General features: G+C 43.9%; 1 protein-coding gene across 1 annotated transcript; it reads left to right on the forward strand.

The window, feature by feature from the left end:
• Positions 1-465: 465 nt before the first annotated feature.
• Positions 466-17,723, forward strand: palm1b (paralemmin 1b). The gene is made up of 6 exons (XM_086127767.1): positions 466-874; positions 8,642-8,684; positions 9,661-9,741; positions 14,239-14,354; positions 14,724-14,794; positions 15,393-17,723. The coding sequence occupies exons 2-6, from the start codon at positions 8,643-8,645 to the stop codon at positions 15,755-15,757; spliced, it is 675 nt and encodes a 224-aa protein (XP_085983893.1). The 5' UTR covers positions 466-874; position 8,642; the 3' UTR covers positions 15,758-17,723.
• The last annotated feature ends 455 nt before the right edge of the window (positions 17,724-18,178 follow it).

Consider the following 18,178-nt stretch of genomic DNA (forward strand, 5'->3'; position numbering starts at 1 on the left):
CTCCCCAAAAGGCACTTTCATCAAAAATATATTTGCGACCCAAAATAGCAGCGGCGCCTCTTGCACGTTCATTCTGAAACTCGAGCTCACTCTGCTGGATTTTCAACGCAGGTGCAATTCTGCTCGTTTGAGCTCACGTCAAATGGAGAAAAGAATCCATCTAAAAACTAATTTCGTGTGCAAGTTAATCAACCCCAAAATAGCACGTGGACGTTTTATGTCACATTGACAGGCGTGTTTGACATTTTTATCCACTAGAGGACGACAAATCCCCAAATAAACGCCACTGAAACCCCGCTTCTCGTTTTCAAAGCAGAGCTGCAGTTGATCGAACGAGAATCTTCTCTTGGATGAACACAAGAGGAGCAGCGGCATCATAAGAAACGCCTTTTTATTCCGAGGGCCCTCCCCAGCCCTCCGTCCCTCCCCCCTCCCTGTTTTTTCTCCCCCCACACCCCCTCCCCCTTCTTCCATCTCCAAATTCACCTCCCCTCCCTCTATACGTGCTTCCTCCCTCCCTCCGCACCAACGACATTACAACCTGCTTTCAAACCGCCGCCCATGCTCGGAGCTCCGCCGTGTACGTCGAGGCGCAGAGCCGCGGGGGTGTCGCCACCACAGTCGGCCTGAGAAGCGCGCGGGCACCCGGACGACCGGCATCACCTCCAGGACGAGGACGAAGAGGAGGGAGGGCGAGGTGGAGGAGGAGGAGGAGGAGGAAGAGGGGAGCTTGTAAGGAGTGGAAGGAGGAGAGGGAGAAATCAACACCACGCGTGTTTTCTCCCATTTTTTATTTTTATTTTTGAAGGGGGTGGGGTTTGGGGGGGGGCGTGTGTGGAAAGAAGAAGGAGACTGGATCAACCACCGGAGCCGAGTAAGTCGTGATTTTGCCTATTTTTGCTTCGTGGCGGGCAGCAGACTTCAGTCACAGAGAGCAAAACAAATCATTCAAATGTGAGAAAAATGAAGCGTGCGTACTGTTAGATTTTTTTTCTTTTTGGCGTCCCACCCGTTACCCCAATTTGTGCGTCCGACAGGTGTAACCGGACATGTTTATGCCAAAGCTACATCGATCTGTTGTGATGCTGAGAGAAGATGACTGTGTGTGTGTGTTGGGGTGGGGGCGGGGGGGTCTCAACATCAGCACCAGCATCGTCATCCCTCTTATTTTTTTATTTTGATTTCAATCCGGTGATGATGCTGACTGGCTTCTTCCACCAGTGCGTGTGTGTTGTGATGTGAGCAGTCTGCTGCTCCAATATGGCGCACGGTGTTGGCCATGACATAGCCCTGTCTGGAATCCGCGTGTGTGTGTGTGTGTGTGTGTGTGTGTGTGTGTGTGTGTGTGTGTGTGCGTGCGCATCTAATCCAAGCTGCTGTGCCCAGGTCGGTACAGTGCAGTACACTAGTATGTGTAGAGTATACCGAGTACGCTTGGGGGGGGGGGGGGGGGTTGTTTTTCTTTTTTTTAATCTGAATCTTACAAATACTCCATGTACTTAAAAAAATACTAAAACTAAACCTAAAAAAACAACCTATCCAACCTGCTCTAAATACTAATTAATACTATCTGAATTTAAAAATCAAAAGTCCAAACTAAATAGCCGCTAACGCTCATGAAAAATCAGAAAAAGCAATGCGGTTGTCAAAAGTCAACTGAATCCATCAGAATGAACACACGTCAATGCATGCTCTGGATAATGTTAAGAAATCCCCTGCATAGTCTCCTAAATCCTTCAAAAATGTAAATCAATGATTCTGAATCCATCAGAGATCAAAAAGTAACATGGATAAATTCAGTCGCTGGATAAAGCGGTGCTCCATTGTCAAAAACCTAAGCCCAGACAAAATGCATGTTCTGCATGAACCTTCGCACCGTGACCGTCTGCAAAGCCACTTTAATCGGTCCAAATTTGAAATGAACACAGATTGCATTGGAGCTAAATTCATCAATCATTCCACAATTAAATGAACCTGGTCGTCAGTGATATTTACATTTTTAATGCAACCTTTGCTGTGTTGCTCGTCAACATGTGGTCATCCGTCCACCAGGGGGCGAAAGCAGTGCCTTGCTAAACCCACTACAGAACAAGCCAGCGCACTGCACAGTCATGGCGGGAGTCGAAAGTACAGCAACAAATGATGATGACGAGCATCATGGTGCAGAGCGAGTGCCTCCAAAGCATAGGTGTCAAATTCAGGTCCTGGAGGGCCGCTGTCCTGCATGTTTTTCAAGTCTCCCTGTTGCAACACACCTGATTCAAATGAACAGGTTCAATGTCAGGCTTCCGCAGAGCTTGCTGATGATCTGATCATTTGAATCAGGTGTGTTGCAACAGGGGGACTTGGGGAAACATGCAGGACAGCAGCCCTCCAGGACCTGACTTTGAGACCACTGCTCCAAAGGGATAAGTCACTTGTTTTTGAATTCTGGGAAAATGACATTAACCAAGATTCAGTTAGCCCTTGGAAAACTTTTCATGGTTGGGTAGCTGCTTTTTTTTTAATGATTATTATTGTAAAACGATAATCAGACCGTTCCTGTTAAAAATTAATGTTGCCCTGAAAGTTGTTTACATGTCGCTTGTTAAAGTAAAACATACATTTCCCGAATATAATCGTGATGATCACTTTGGCCATAATGCTGCAGCACTACTCGAGACTGAGTGACTTGACAACTAAATGTTAGCTTGTTAGCCAATATGCTACAAGCATGAGGCTGGGGTTTGTTTTTAAGCTAACCAAGCTAATTTTGCCTCTGACTGATTGTCGGACTCGGTTTGTGTTAGCAGACTTGTGATTGCTTTGTTAGCGCACAGCAGGTGTAGTAGACAACACAAAAGCGCTTGTTTTTGTTTTAGTCTCTCTCACTCTTCCAGTCATTGTCTCTGCACACGTCTTTTGTTGAGCAGCGATGAGATGCGAGAGAGTGAACACAAACACGGCAATTGCATCCTACAAAGGTGAGAGCTGTTTCGAATGATTTCGAAACGGGCTCATGTCGTTGGGGCGTTTGCAAAGCTTTCCGCAGTTTCTGATTCTCTGTGTATTTGAACAAAACCCACATCACACACAGTTGACATGCTCCGAATTGTTTTTAATTGTGAACGTAACGTAAATTGGACCTCGAGGGAGAGAATTGGATTCGATAACAGTTTCAGTCAGTGTGCTGTCAAGTGCAAAACTCCACTTCAGGTCCTTGTGACCAAGTGAGCTATTTTTAGCCCGGCCAGTTGGCCATTATTAAAGGACAATGGGTGTCAACTTGCCCCCGCTCTGATGTATATCCATATTAAAAATGACACACGTCGTCAGTAAAACTCATTCAGTGCCAAGGACATTTTTTTCATGTTTATTCCGGGAATTCAATCCCAGGTACGCCTTTATGTATTTTATAGTAAAGAAGGGTCTGAAAATGGTTAGCACTGAATGAGTTAAGAAACCGTCAATGCAACTGTTAGCTGTTAGATCAGTAATGAAGAATGAAGCGAAAGCCCCCTGGCCTGCCAGTAAACTCTTGCCGATTCACAACCGTGAATTTTTCGGAGAAAATAATTAAAACTATGAACTGAAAAATGCAGAGCCACATACTTTTTGTGTTCGTTTTGTAACATCCGAAGACGTCGACGAAAAGCCCTGCTCCCTTGAAGCTAGCGTTGGCTGATAGCCGGCCAGCTTGATAGCAAACGGCAGCGTGACCGAAGATACCGGTCGCGGTCCGGCGGGCAGGCAAAGTCTCCTTGTCAAGGTGACGCCAGAGAAAGCAAGGCGGTAAACTTCTTAAGATGATGCAGGGAAAGGTCCAGATCCTTTTTGGGCAGTGATGAAGTGAAAGACTGTCATGTGACTTTGGAGGCTAGTTTTTAAATACATGAAGAACATCTGAGGATAGTTTCTCAAAAGGCCACCGTCGAATGCTTTTATGGGGGGGGTGTCATTCATTTGTAATTCGGTTACTAACCCCCATGAATAGGGAGGGTTCAATGGGGCCAAGGTTCGACAGTGACACAGTAATAAAATATTGATTGATTTTGGTCTGGCATGAAGTGTGTGTGAAGTTTCATGTTTTCACGAATGTCTCTTTTGCTCCTGGATGGTCGCATTACACATGACCACCGCCCTCGTCCTCCCTCCCTCCCTCCCTCCTTTTCCACCAACTGCTTTGTCATGACATAAATTGAAGCGAGAGAGCATCACCAGATACCGTGTCTTCTGGAAAGTATCATTTTATCTTCTCCAGTCGATTACCCCCCCCCCCCCAGCTCACATTCATTGGTGCATACTCATGATGATCACCCCCGTAGCCTCTCTCAAAAGGCCTATTGATACAAACCCGAGAGGGGGGGGGGTGAACTGGATGTAACCCCAGTTTAACACACACAAGCGTTCACGATTCCGAGCGAACGGCGCAACTACATAAACAATTCCCGAGCCTCTTGAGAACCTTTGTTTCTGGGACTTTGCCAAAAGAAGGCACCTAATGCTTCCTGTCTTAGCGTCGGAGGGTCTTGTTAATGCATTGGGCTTCCGATATGAGGATACTGCTGATCGGCTAAAAAAATAAATAAATAAAAAATGTCCACACAGGCACTTGTCTTAACTGCACTTTGGAGATAGGAGGCCATTTTGGTCTCTGCAACACTAATGCAACCCAGAAGAAGACCATGTTGGTCCTCCTTACTTGGGTGATTGAAAGAGATAAACTGGAAGGACGGTTGAAGAAATGCGGACGATGTTGAGTATCCACTATTACTGGGACGCCCTAAATTGCAGCTGAAGACACAACACGGTGTCACAATTTCAAATCACTGTCCAGTTTGAGGTCCAAGTAAGACACTGCTGTTTTGCTGACATTGTTGTCACTGTTTGTTTGCGCATTTTCAGCAATCATATTCCAACATCGTGTTCATGTACTTCAAAACTAAAACTCTGTATTCAATTATGATGTGGTTGACTGGACAATTGACGAACCGATTGTGACAGTACAAGCTAAGAAGTTGGAATGCTAACAGTGGACCTCGCTAACGCGGACATTCTCGAGGTTTGACCGTTGCTGCTTCAGACAGTCCGCTGCGTTGACCTGCATGTGCGCTTGACCCGGACACAAGAACGTGTATGTGTGTGTGTGTGTGTGTGTGTGTGTGTAGGGAAGGCTATTGTTGTCTTTTCTTTTTTTTTTGTTGTTGGGCCAGAAAGGAAGGAAGACATGGAAGTGTGGAGCATAGACTCGGAGAGCAAAGTGCTTCTTCAGCAGTGTGAGGAGGGGTGGCGGGGGGCACCTGGAGATTAGTTTCCTTTCTCTTCCAATGCAGAGTGAGGGTCATTAAGTCAAGAGTCATTTCACTGTCATCATTCACTCTGTGGAGTGGAAACTTTTCTTTCCCCCCCCCCCCCCCCCCTGCCAGACACTTCTATTACTCGAGTGTACGTGTGGGAAAATCCATTCATTCGTTGCCAATTTTTGCTGTCTTTCTTATCGTTCAAAGCATTCAGCATGGCTGAAATATGGCTCTTTAATTCTCTCCGCCGAGCATTTCGTTTATCGCGTTTGGAAAAAGTCAAAAAGAAGCCAAATCAAAATGAGCAATTAGCTCCTCATTGAAAACACATTGAAGAGTAAAACCGAGAATCAGGTTTTTAATCTTCCATTAACTGAACCGCCAAGAAAAAACGATTTCACGATTCAAATCAATTCAAAACGCCTGAATTTTAAGAGACTTTAAAAAAATTTCAGGAAAGCTAATTTGTTTTTGATCTCACCTTAATGGACTCCGAATGAACCTCTCTTCTCCGCTTGATTGCAAAGGCGTCGATGATCACCTCTCACATGTAAGTCTCCAATTAAAAAGTGAAGTCACCGTTTGTCACGTTTGGCATTTGAAAATGCTCCGCGGGTTGATCGCTCCACTCGACTGGTTTTAATAGCATCCCCCGTTGTTTTTGTTTTGTTTTTCTGATGAATAATAAAAATGAATAAATAAAATCCTCCCACATGGTTGCTGCGGTATTTGAGGCACTAAAGCCTTTATTGGCTGCGCTAGTACGTGGGTGGGCACAGGCTGTTACAGTGTCCAGTTAGTGTACCAGTTAAATATAATCTTTCTGTTGTGCCGCCCCCGCCCCCCCCCCCCCATCCAGACGGTGCAGCATGAATAACAATACAGAGAAGTCCTGAATTAATCATGCTATTCAATGTGTCACAATTGGTGTCTCATAGCTAGAAATCACACATGCATCGGAAGATGGTCAAAACCTGCGTTGAAAGAAAACTTGGCACCATCTTTTGAAAGATTTTCTCATTTGGGTGCGTTTTGTGTCATTTGTGTAAAGTGAATCTCGGTGCCGGAGGAAGCTATGCTATTAGCGGCAAGCTGGTGGGGCTCTATGCGGGCCCTTAATGCGTTCCTTTCCTGGAAGTGCTACAAGAGCGTCGGCTGCGCTCGTCGGGGGGGAATTAGCACCGTCATTAGTCAGCTCTCTTGCGATGCACCGGCCTTGCCGTATTGACAAAATATGACTTTGCTTGTTCAAGACCACTTCCTGCTATGCATGTTTTTCTGAGCTTGATGTCTTGACTTTCTTATTGTTCTTACAATGCTGCACTGTTTCTAGAATTCTTCTTTTTTTTCATGAAGCCACACCCACAAAACACAGAGTGGCCAATCGCAGTCATCCCAATATTTTTGGACTCTACAGTGAATGTAAAATGTAAGGATGTTCGGTACCACTTTTTCTCAGACCGATACCAATACGAGTACTCAATTCTTGAGTAGTCACCGAAACCACTCTCACTTTTGAGACATAAAATTCCTCCCAACCCCCAAAAAAGTGACCGAGCATTTTAAAGAAAGACCTATTTTCCCCAAAAGAGCAAATTTTCTCAAAATTGTACGAAGTTAATGGCAATTTGCTATTCTTCTAATTTCTAGTTCCTGATTGTGTAATGACCACGGTATCGGTCGACGTTTCGAGTACCGATACCTTGAAATAAGGCACCGATACGATGCCTGGTATCGGTAGTCATCCATCCCTAGTAAAAAGTTTGAAAGTGAGCCTTAGATGAGGTGGCAAGAATTATGAACAGTACACAATAGCATTCGGTGTTGGCACAAAAAAAAAATTGGGTTAATTCTGAACACAGAAACATCCCACATTATTTTGGTGTATTTGTACTTCGACCTCTGAAAAAGATCAAGTCAGCTAAAATAAATTGAGCTGTACAGGTTATAGGTCACATTAATGGTGGAAAGAGTTTTGAATTGAATTAGCTCGTTTTCATTTTTTTGTGTGTGTCAAAATCTGGTGTTTGGAAAGGGGTGTGTAGACTTTTTATATACACTGTACAAAATCAGTTGTCAAGCATTTAAATCAACACAGATAAATGCGACCTCCGGATAAACCCTATAGTCAATAAATTAAGATGAGATCAATTATATTCTGACATTTTTGTTTGTTTGGTGGCATGCTAGATTTTTCTCGCGTCAAATATGGAACTTGGTTCAATAAAAGTTGAGAAGCACTGAGCAAGAAGGCTTTTCCCACACCAGGAGCATTCATGTAAGGCAGCACAGGCGAGCATTGAGACAGCGCGAGTGTCTTGTGTGCACAGTTGCATGGGGGTGGCGGTCGATCAGATGATTGCGGTCTTGTCCGTGTGACGCTGATGTGGCTCCTTGACACATGGCAGAGGGCACTCTTGTGCCTCCGAGGCTCTGTCTGTGTACATCGGTGAAATAATCTCCTCCGTCGGCAGGAAAACTTGAGGGGGGCGACCTGAAAGCAGACTGGGGAAAAGATTGAAGCCATTGTGTACGTCTGTCCAAACTGTTGCTGATGACCTTGTTTGCATTGTTCATTTCCTCAACATTTTCGTCTGATCGATATGTGATAGTTTTATTCATGGGTCAATAAGGCAACGCATTACACTTGCTATCCCGGCCAAAACCCCCCTGCATGTTCTGCTCTTAACAGTAGCACACAGAGCAGCTAATAAACGGATGCTTGCTAGCTGGCTAGCAGCCCATTAGCACCAGAATTTACATAGTAAAATTCAAGCTTGCGATGACATTTATCACAAAATGATTGTCGAGTAACATTATAAGATTGTCACCATCGTGTTATTGTTGTGGAAAAATAAAAAAGGGCCGTCAGCAAAATCATTTCATCATCATTGACAAAAACACAACATGGGTACAGGCTGTTTTTGTCGCATCATTAAACAAACAAAAAAAAAAACAATTCAACTTATTGGAGAATTTATTGCTAGACGCTGATGCTAATGCTTCATTGCAAATATTAACAAATCTGTTTGTGTTCAGAAAACAAAACTGCGACATGCTAAACACTTTCCCAGTATTACCGCCGCCCGTTTTTGTGCAGCAGCCCTTTTCCCTTCCATTCTCACTCCTCTTGTCTGGAAATCATTACAAGTAGAGCAGGAATCTCCTGCTGGCACATTAGCATGCCTCCACCGACTCTCCTGCGCTGGAAAGAATCCAAAGCAAAGTAAAGCAACGCGTATCGAACTTGTTGACAGTTTGTTGTTGTGGGCGGCCAACGGGCAAATGCCGCAGTCAGCAAACGTTTGCTCGACTTTCTTCTCACTCTCTCTTTCTCTCTCCCGCTTTCATGCCACATTTAGGATGGATGAGGTGTCGCAAGAAGAGAGGCTCCAGGTCATCGCTGTGAGTAGAAAAGCAATACGCAACATCTTATTGGCTCTCCGTGACGACCCTGAGCCCCAAATCCGATTATGTCCCATCTCCTGGCACCACGAGAGAACATCAAACGCCAATGCACTTAGGCACTCCCTCTCGCTTGTTATTTCTGTAAATACTCACGCTTAAAAGAAAGATAAATATTACTGGATGGAATAAAGACGTGGGGCACACACGCATACACACTTTCTTTTTTCTTTTTTCTTTTTTGACATTTCTCTCATTTTCCAACACTGACAGTTATTATTTCAACAACAGAAAATGAGTAAAGTGTTGAATTTTTCTGCACGCTTTGAATGGGAGACCATTTAAAAGTGCTAATCCTGTGGCAAATTTGACCACTATTCGTTCAAGGCAACCAAAATAGCTTAAAATTAAACCATCAAAAAAATTGTTTTGTACATTTTTGAGCACGAGGAGCATACATTTTCAAAAGTTAATCCACTCAATCACTTGCTTATTCTGTCATTTTTCATGTAAAAAAAAAAAAAACCCCACTTATAAATGATGAAGCAGGGCCCGAAAGTCACACAGAATCTGTTTGGGGGGGGTCACATATGCATTTCTCATTTCAATTCAGGCGCTCATGCAGAAAACAGTAAAAGTTTGGAAATGTCACTGCATGCTTTGAATGGTAGGTGCACCCCTCCTAAAAATAAAATCCTTTCGCGGTACTTCAACCGACATTCTTTAAAAAATGGCTCAAACTTGAAAACTTTTCTTTTTTAATTCATGTCTATCAAAAGCTGAGTCACCTTGGCAGAAAAAAAAGTGAAGGATGTGTTGCTGCATGCTTTGAATGCTATGATCGATATTCCTTCACCACAGGCAAAATAGCTTGAAAATTAATAATGAATGTCAGCATATTGTTTGAGCATTTTTGTCGTGTCTGCGCTTTTGGGTGCATGATATCCATATAAATCATGTACTCATTTGGTTGTAGGAGAAAAGGAAGAAGCAGACAGAGATTGAGAACAAGAGGAGGCAGCTGGACGATGACCGACGACAACTCCAACATCTTAAGGTACGCTCCACTTAAAACCAAATCCCCCCCCCAAAATTAAACAGTGCCCTCATCGTTTTCAAAACATTCACTTGAATTCATTTTGTCGTAAAAGGCAGCCGAAGCCGAGAGGAAATGAGTTGAGCACAATGTAAAGGGATGTCATGAATCACTAATTGAATCCGTTTGCTTTATTGTGAAAATATGTCTTTCAGCTCCCTTTGATATAGCGGCATGACAACACCGCCCTTTCCTTCCCTCCTCTAGTTGCCTTCTTGCCAGAAGGAATAGGCAAAGAATTTGGATGATTTTGTTGATGCACTGAGCCACTTAAAAAAAAAATGGTTGTCATAAAAAATAATTAGCTTGAGTCATTCTCAACCGGTTGGAAGTAGAAAGAAGCATAACAATAATAAGGCATTGCCAGCTAAAGAATATTTGTGGTAAAATTATATGCAAACATGATTTTTTATTTATATCGTCAAAAGTGCCTTCCTAGAAAAAAACTAATCTGCCAAAATGTATGAAAACACGATTTATAATGAAATAATAATGCGGTTGTCTTTTAATATATCAGAAAAAGTTGGTGATGAAGTGCTGCCTCCGTCAGTGAAAATACAAAATGTCCTTTTACTGTCTTTTTTAAGCGCTGGCATTTTTGTCATCAAACTCAATACTTCTGCAAGTCATAGCCACTTGTCTCATCGCAACCCCCTAGCTCCACCCTAGTTGTCACGGTAACAAAAAGCAAAAATTGGTTCGTTCAAATATTGACATTTATTTGTACTTTATAAATTCTTTGAGCTCTTTGGATAATCCGTTCATTAGTTTATCGTAAATAACGAAAAATGTTAATTGGTTAAATCATAAAATTATTTAAAATAATAATGAAAAACTGAGCATGAATTATTTCATGGTATTATTTCCGTGTGTGTGTGTGTGTGTGTGTGTACAGTGTGTATGTTGCTATCAGAGCAGAATAGCAACCGCTCCCTTTATTTATTTTGACAGTCGTTTCTCCCTTTAACTGCAAAAACGAGTGTCGAGTCGTGCTGAGCTGCGAACCTTTTAAAGCCCTTAAATCCAAGTTGATGATAAACAAACGCTGCCAGCTCACTGCAGGCCTCCCGGGCAACGGCGCCCATGGTTAGAGCCGGGCTCCGACTCCCAGCCTCAGCAATTCCTTCAACCAGTGTGCGAGCCTCACTGACCACTTTTACGGAATGTTCCAAATGGACGACAGATAACACCAGGAGCTCCCCCACTGGCTGTTTATACACACACACACACACACACACGATGGCGTCCCCAAGCCCTTGTCATATCAAGAGGCAAGGTTTTTGTCAGTGGGTGCGTCAACGTTATCAAAGGCATTTGGCGAGGTTGCCGAGAAGCAGAGGCGGCAAGGGTACTTCGGTCGAAGCACAAATACTCGAGTACAAAAAAAAAAGCCTGTGTTAAATTTGAAGTACTTATTTTACACCAATATGCAATATTACGTTCTATGCAGCCCCCCCCCCCACCCCCACCCCCCACCAGTCTAAATACGGTATTCCGATTAACTCATTCAGTACCAGCCAATTCTAGACCAAGTCTGAAAAGACGTTTAAAAACGTCTTTGGGAGTGAATGAGTTAATATTGCCTTTGTGGGCCGCCTTCGGGCTCGCATTGCACACCGCATCAAGTTCACACTTCGAGCAAGTCCAGATATCTGTTTTCAAACGTAGCGAGTAAAAGTGTAACGTCGTCAGAATACCTGAAAAATCGACTAAAAGCACGGTCGTTACAGCTGTCCCATTTACTAAGAGCACAAAGACGGCCGTGAGCGTGTGTGACATGAGTTCATCTATTTTCAGAATTTGTCTCTTATCACGTTTGTGTGTGCGGTCATTGTGTATCTCAGTGCGGGAACGCACGAGCCTCGGACAATGCAGACGGCTTTGGCAGAGGAAACGCAGCTTTGTCCCACTCCCACCAACAGGAAACGCCTCGCAGACACATACACGCACATAGAAAGTGTTATCAAACACGCCAATCGGAAGGAATTTGTGCTAGCCGCAGCAAGTCTCATTGAAAAAGTTCACCATGACACATTTTATATTTCCTTTGAACCCCCCACAAAGAAAAAAATACGCTCCGAATTGACCCTCACAAAATGGTTGCGAAGGACTACTTTTATCTAAAATGAATCTCTTCACCTCACTTTGAATTGTGTCCATTGAATGAAGATGTAAATGGTATTTTACTACAAACGCACATTTAGACATTCAGTCATGTCTTATTTATCCTCTGCACGGAGCTAAATCGAGTACTCATGTCCGTATACATTATATCAGTATGGGTCTTATCCTGCCCCCAGGAGGCTATGGTGGGCACCTGCACCTGTTTCATTCTTTTCATTTCCGTTGAATTGTCTCATTAGAGAGCACTTTTTTGGAGGGTGGGGGGAACAATCATGCCCATTCACTCCGATGATATGATATGATGACACGAGATAACATTTATGAGCATACTGAGATGAGATCATCATTATTTCGATCAAGTGCTGGTTAGCTTAGGCGAAGATGCTCGGAAAGTCATTTTGCAAGTGTCGTAGTTTCTTGGGACATTGCTCATAAAATGGCATCGTCAACAAATATGGCCGACTTTGCACTGTGACCTGTTTTAATGGACCTGGATGCGAATCCATCAAAAAAAATTTTGATAGATGTAAAGTCTTCCCACTGAGTCTATGTAATGTCCATAGAGGCCCGTGTGTGTGCATGCGGGCGTGCGTGCGCGCGCATTTGTGCGTGTGTGAATGTGTGTGCCACAGTTCCACCCTTTGTCTGCTACGTTTGCAAGTTTTTACGCCGCAGAACAATGCAAAGACAAAACTTTACAACCATGCTTGTGTATGCATGTGTGTGTGTGTGTGTATGTGTGTGCGTATATATTAGCACATTATATGATGTCATCTCTGTCCGGGCTAGGGTGTGGCGGGATTGAGAGGAGAGAGAGAGTCAGAGAGAGCAAGAGAGAGAGAAAACAAAGCACTTTTTTTTTTTGGGATTGGCTGCATTGCTGGTGGAGGAAGAGTGTTGAATTACTGTGTGTGTGTGTGTGTGTGTGTGTGTGTGTGTGTGTGTGTGTGTGTGTGTGTGTGTGTGTGTGTGTGTGTGTGTGTGTTATGTTAGTATGAAACCAGCCCTGACTATGAGGTGCCCTCTGAGGGATTATTCAGAATGAACTCTCACATAGCAAACGGAAACTTTCTCATATGCACTACTGAAATGTTATCACATACACTGCTGAAAGACTTTCACACATTGCATGCTATATGGGTGTGTGTGTGTGTGTGTGCGTGTGTGTGTGCGTGTGTGTGTGTGTGTGTGCGTGTGCGTGCACTGCCGCACTGCCTGGGAACGTTGAAAGAAAAGCACTTCCACAGATTAAAAAGCTCCTGATAATAAACGGCCGGGATCCACTCCGACATTTACAACGTAGTTTGAACACCTTCCCCAAAAAGTTCACCAACTGCCTGATGCATGCAAGACGGGAGGAAACAGAGTGAGGGGAAAGGAAACAGGGACTGTCGAGATTCTTTTTGCATCATAGCGAAGGAATTCACAAGTCTAGATTTTTTTTTTTTTTTTTTTTTTGTCCGACGGGATTTGGAAAACGTTCCCAGCTGCTTTTGATTACGGCCTCTAGGGGTCGCCTCCGCGTCACTTCCTGTCGGAGCAGCTGCACAAAAGGCCCACCGTGTTTTATATTTTGACCTCATAGCCATGACACGTATTTGTTTTTGCTATCTGCGGGATGGCCGGCAGTTGAGATCACCGCATGATGGCATTTGGAAATGGATCAAAGGCTTTAAAGACGTTTAATGAGTCCAGCGTGTTTTTTTTTTCTTTTTATTATTATTATCTCGTCACAGGTAGCAAATTTCTCGAATTGGCCCTAAAGACCAATTATGCTCGCAGGCAAGCGGCAGTGATCTGGAGATGCAAAGCGGTTTTAGGTTTAAAACTGCTGCTTGTCAAATAGTCTGAGGTCAGAACGTGAGATGTGTAGGTTGCACTTTAAGCGGTGTTTCGTAAGCGTGTCATTTTTGGGATGTTTTGCGCAATGCGCGTACTGCATACCATATACACCTACGGTGGGGTGTGCCTTTAGCGTCCTCGTTCATGTTCACCCTTCCCACTGTAATATCCGCACGCTGTCCTCAGCGACGTCCCCCTTTCCGCTGTATAAACGGCGTGTCGGCACAACATCAGTCAGTCAAGCGGACCCCTCATCCAAGTCAAACAGCATTCACGTTATTAGGCGCCCCATCCATTTTGGAGAAAATTTAAGACTTTTAAGTGCGTCTTATGGTCATGAAAATACAATACTCTCATCTTTTTTATTTTATTTTATTTTTTTTACCAGTGTGTAATACTCCCACTTGTGATCTGATTTTAACCTCATCGTACATTTGTAAATATGTGGTGTCAAGTGAAATCAATGACTTTATTCCCTTTTGTCCCTGACAGTCGAAGGCTCTGAGGGAGCGCTGGTTGTTAGACGGCGCTCCGGCCGAGGAGGAGACGCAGAAGCGTCTGCAGGAGGAGGAGGTGAAGACCAAAATCCTCGAGCAGGTCATTTTCAGGTCAGTGTTGAGGGGTGGAAAAAAAAAAAGATTTGTGTCAGGGTTGTGGGGCGGGGGAGGTACTTGCTGTATACAGTATTGCCTTGCAACAGTTCAAACGGTACACATTGAACCTTCAGTGTGTTAGCTTACGGCTACTGCTAACAGAAGCAATGACTAGCATCTACGTGGCTGTGATAAGCTTTTCTACGATTTTGTAAATTATCGAGAAGCGCATAGAACTTTTAAGCAAAATGATGAAAAGGTCATGGTCAAAGCGTGTGTGTGTGTGTGTGTGTGTGTGTGTGTGTGTGTGTGTGTGTGTGTGTGTGTGTGTGTGTGTGTGTGTGTGTGCGCATTTGCGTTTGCGTGCGCATGCCCACGTGACAGGCTGGAGGAGGAGATTGAAGAACTGGAGACAGGAGTGCCAGCCAATAAGGGTGTGGCGAGAGAAAATGGAGGTATGTCTGGTTGCCACGGCGATGCGCAATTAGAGCGGAAACCATAGCAACTTCCTCATGCTGCTCCCCGAGACCGAGCGAGAGCTATTAAAGGCCACCAATGGAACTGGTAAAAGTAGCAGCGCGCTGTACTTAAATTTGAAGCTCTTGCGTGACTTTTGATTTTAAATTCAGTTAGTTTTGATGACATTTTATTCCAGGTTTGTTAGTTTTCATTTTTCAAAGATGCTTCTTTTTAGTTCAGCGCTTTTCTGAGTTTTAGGATTAGTTTTAGGTTTTTTTTTCTATATTCCCCCCACCCCAAAAAAAACCCTCATGTCTGATATTAATAAACAAAATTTAAATGAAGGATACTTTTGTTGGAACTAAATTTTAGTTTCAAAAAACTAAAGCTGTCGTTTCATGTACTATTATTATGAATGTTTGTTTATTTCATGTCAAAATAAAAAGGTTTTCTCAATTGAGTTTTTTTTTCTGGAATAACCTTGTCACAGGTGGATCTGCAAAATCCCGCAATGAACAGGCTTTCAAAGTATTTCTTCTCTGTCCCCCCAACCCCCATCATCCCCCGACTTGCTGTCTCTACCGCCCCCCTCAGGTGAAAACGGCGTCGTGCAGACCCCAAAGAGAGAGGTGGCCGGGATGGAGGCCAAGCTGCTGGGTCCCAGCCCTGAGCAGGCCAGCGCCGACAACCCCGTCACGCTCGTCTTCATGGGCTACAAGACGGTGGAGGAAGAGCAGGAGGGCCGCACGGTAACCGGGGCAGACGGGGCCGATGGCAACGTGAAGGCCGAGTTCGTGGTGATCGAGGACGGGGAGGCCAAGCTGGCGGCGGGGGCCGGCGGGGACGCGTCCACGGAGAACCAAGCGCCTCCCAACGGGAGCATGGCGGAGAAGGAAAAGGCCGAAGGGGTGGAGGAGAAGGAGAAGAAACAAAACTGCAAGTGCTGCGTGGTCATGTGAGCTGTGCGCGTGCGCCCTTGTGTGTGTGTGTGTGTGTGTGTGTGTGTGTGTGTGCGCGTGTGTGTGTGTGTGTGTGAGGATGCGTGCGTGAATGTGGAGGCTTGTGCGCCAACGCATGTGTCTGTTTGCAAATGTGTACTTTAGCTTTGTGTGCGTGCGTGCGTGCGTGTGTGTGTGTGTGTGTGTGTGTGTGTGTGAGCGAGCGTCAGGACTGTACAATGCCAATTTACCACCTTTGAGAGCCAAAACAAGCTCCAGCTCCAACAAACAACAAAATAACCACAGAGACTTCTAAGTACTCGACCTACGTTACACACGTATTTGACTTTTGGTTTGTATTGATCTTTTTCTATTTTTCTGTCTATTGTATTCAGTATATCTTTGTTATTGTTTTGATTATGATTATGGGACTGTGTACTGTACTGTGTGTTGTTATTGTTGGAAAGGGAGGAAATAGCTAGCTCTCTGGATTGTACCACAACCCCATCAAAGGGGGGGAGGAAACCTGGAAAGCTTAAAAAAAATTGAATTGAAGAAAAAAAAAGTCATTCATAGTCCAAACAAGGCACAGACGCTTGGGAATATATATCTCTGTGTAGGCCTAGCTAACTATTTATCAGCCAATTTCATATTGCAATATTGTCCAATATATTATTTTGAATAGTATTTTAATATATTGATATGAAATTATGTTTTATACAGTGTATTTATTTTATTTTTCGGTTCTGTCTCTAATCCATCATGGCGATCACCATTAACTTGCATGTAAGCTTTGTGTCATTAACCAGCGCCTTTGACTAACTTGGGTAGGATTTACGCTGCAGGTCCAAGTGCCACATTGTAAGTAAACATCAACAAGTAACAAACAAAATGTTAAACGTCACATTTGAGCTGACTCTTCACCCCTCATTCATTGCCATGAAAAAAACAATATTATATTTGTTCGACAGGCCTCACAACAACAACAACAAGAAAATAATAATACCTGAAACTGATTGGTTGTTTTTCCTCGGGCGCTACGTATCAAATTAAAGGCAGGCGATCGTTCTGCTGATGCCATATTTCGTTGTCTGCTTTTGCTGTAGCTTAGCTTTACAGTTGATGATTTTTTTTTGTTTTTTTTCATGTTAAATGCCAACCATTTTTGAGCCATGGCACGTAGCTGACATGAGAAAATTCTCACACTACACCACCAAACATAAAATGTTGCAAAAATTAAGAAAATAATGATGACGTCTTCCAAATGTCATAACAAATTTGCTTGCCCAGTGTAAAATCTGATTCCTTTTTAGTTGTTGTCAATGGTTGGGAGTCATGTTTACTTTGTAGTTCAGTTGTATGAATGGCAAAACTTGAACTTAAACGGGTGCATTGTGGCTTCTGCCATCTGGTGCAAGATAGTCACTGGCATAGATAGATGAACAAAGATGCATTTTTCATATCCAAAAAGTACCACTGAAGAGCCCCCCCTCCCATTTTTTTTTTAAATCTATCATGCCACTTGAACCATGCAGCGTCAATCCAGCCGCAGTCACGAGAGCCGCCGTTCGATCACAATATACTCCATAGACGCTTCCGTCAATACTATGTGTGGTATATCTATTTACATATATTAATATATGTACATGAAAGTCACAGCTTTTTGTATTATTTCAGCCGTTATGAACAAGTGAGTTGCACAGCTGCCGGGGGGAAGGATAGTCTGTGTTGCCCTCACCCTCCGAAGGAAAACTTGTAGCACTGCATGAAGCCTTGCAACTGTTTGGACCGTCACGTCACTGTTTTAGTCTGTTTTGATGTGCGCGTTCTCACCCTTTCACGTGAATGTAAAAGCAAGCGGGGGTTCCAATCTGGATTTGCGGGCCCGTAAACGAGAAGAAGAAGAGGAGTCGGGCTTTGTGCAGCTCACGCTCAAGGCTTTTTGTGTCTTTATGAACCAAATAAAATCTGTTGCTATTGTAAAAAAGGCCTTTGTTGATTGGTTGGTCGATTTAGTACAGCCGGCTTTAATGCTTTAGAAACATACCTGTGCTGTCTTTGTCCCGTGGGCCAAATTGTTGGACCACAGGACAAAAACAATACAGGTATGTCAGTGGGACAGAAAGTGACTTCAATTCTCATGCGCCTGGTTGGAGTTTGCTTTCTCTTGGTATTTTTCGTAATAGGTCACAGTTAGAAATAGGCATTTCCGCCGTTGTGGGAATGAACACGGCCAACTTGATTCCTGGCCAATCGAAGCGACTCCTCACATACCCTTTGAATTCAGGGCAGGCGAGGCGCACGGTCAAGCCTGCGGAACCAGAAGATCTACTCGAAGGAACCGCAAGATCTACACATGCGGATGCTCACTGTAAAATTGTGAATCTGGAGTCCATCTTCCACCCCCGATCATGCGTCTGTGTGTGACAGCCCCCGCAAAAC

This window comes from Hippocampus guttulatus, chromosome 13, assembly GCF_054856545.1.
Source record: "Hippocampus guttulatus isolate MCC_2025c chromosome 13, RoL_Hgut_1.0, whole genome shotgun sequence".
Classification (NCBI taxonomy): domain Eukaryota; kingdom Metazoa; phylum Chordata; class Actinopteri; order Syngnathiformes; family Syngnathidae; genus Hippocampus; species Hippocampus guttulatus.

Coding starts and splice junctions, on each gene's coding strand:
- palm1b (XM_086127767.1), top strand. CDS start 8,643: ATGGATGAGGTGTCGCAAGAAGAGAGGCTCCAGGTCATCGCT. Junction 8,685..9,660: donor AGAGGCTCCAGGTCATCGCT/GTGAGTAGAAAA, acceptor ATTTGGTTGTAG/GAGAAAAGGAAGAAGCAGAC. Junction 14,355..14,723: donor CTCGAGCAGGTCATTTTCAG/GTCAGTGTTGAG, acceptor CCCACGTGACAG/GCTGGAGGAGGAGATTGAAG.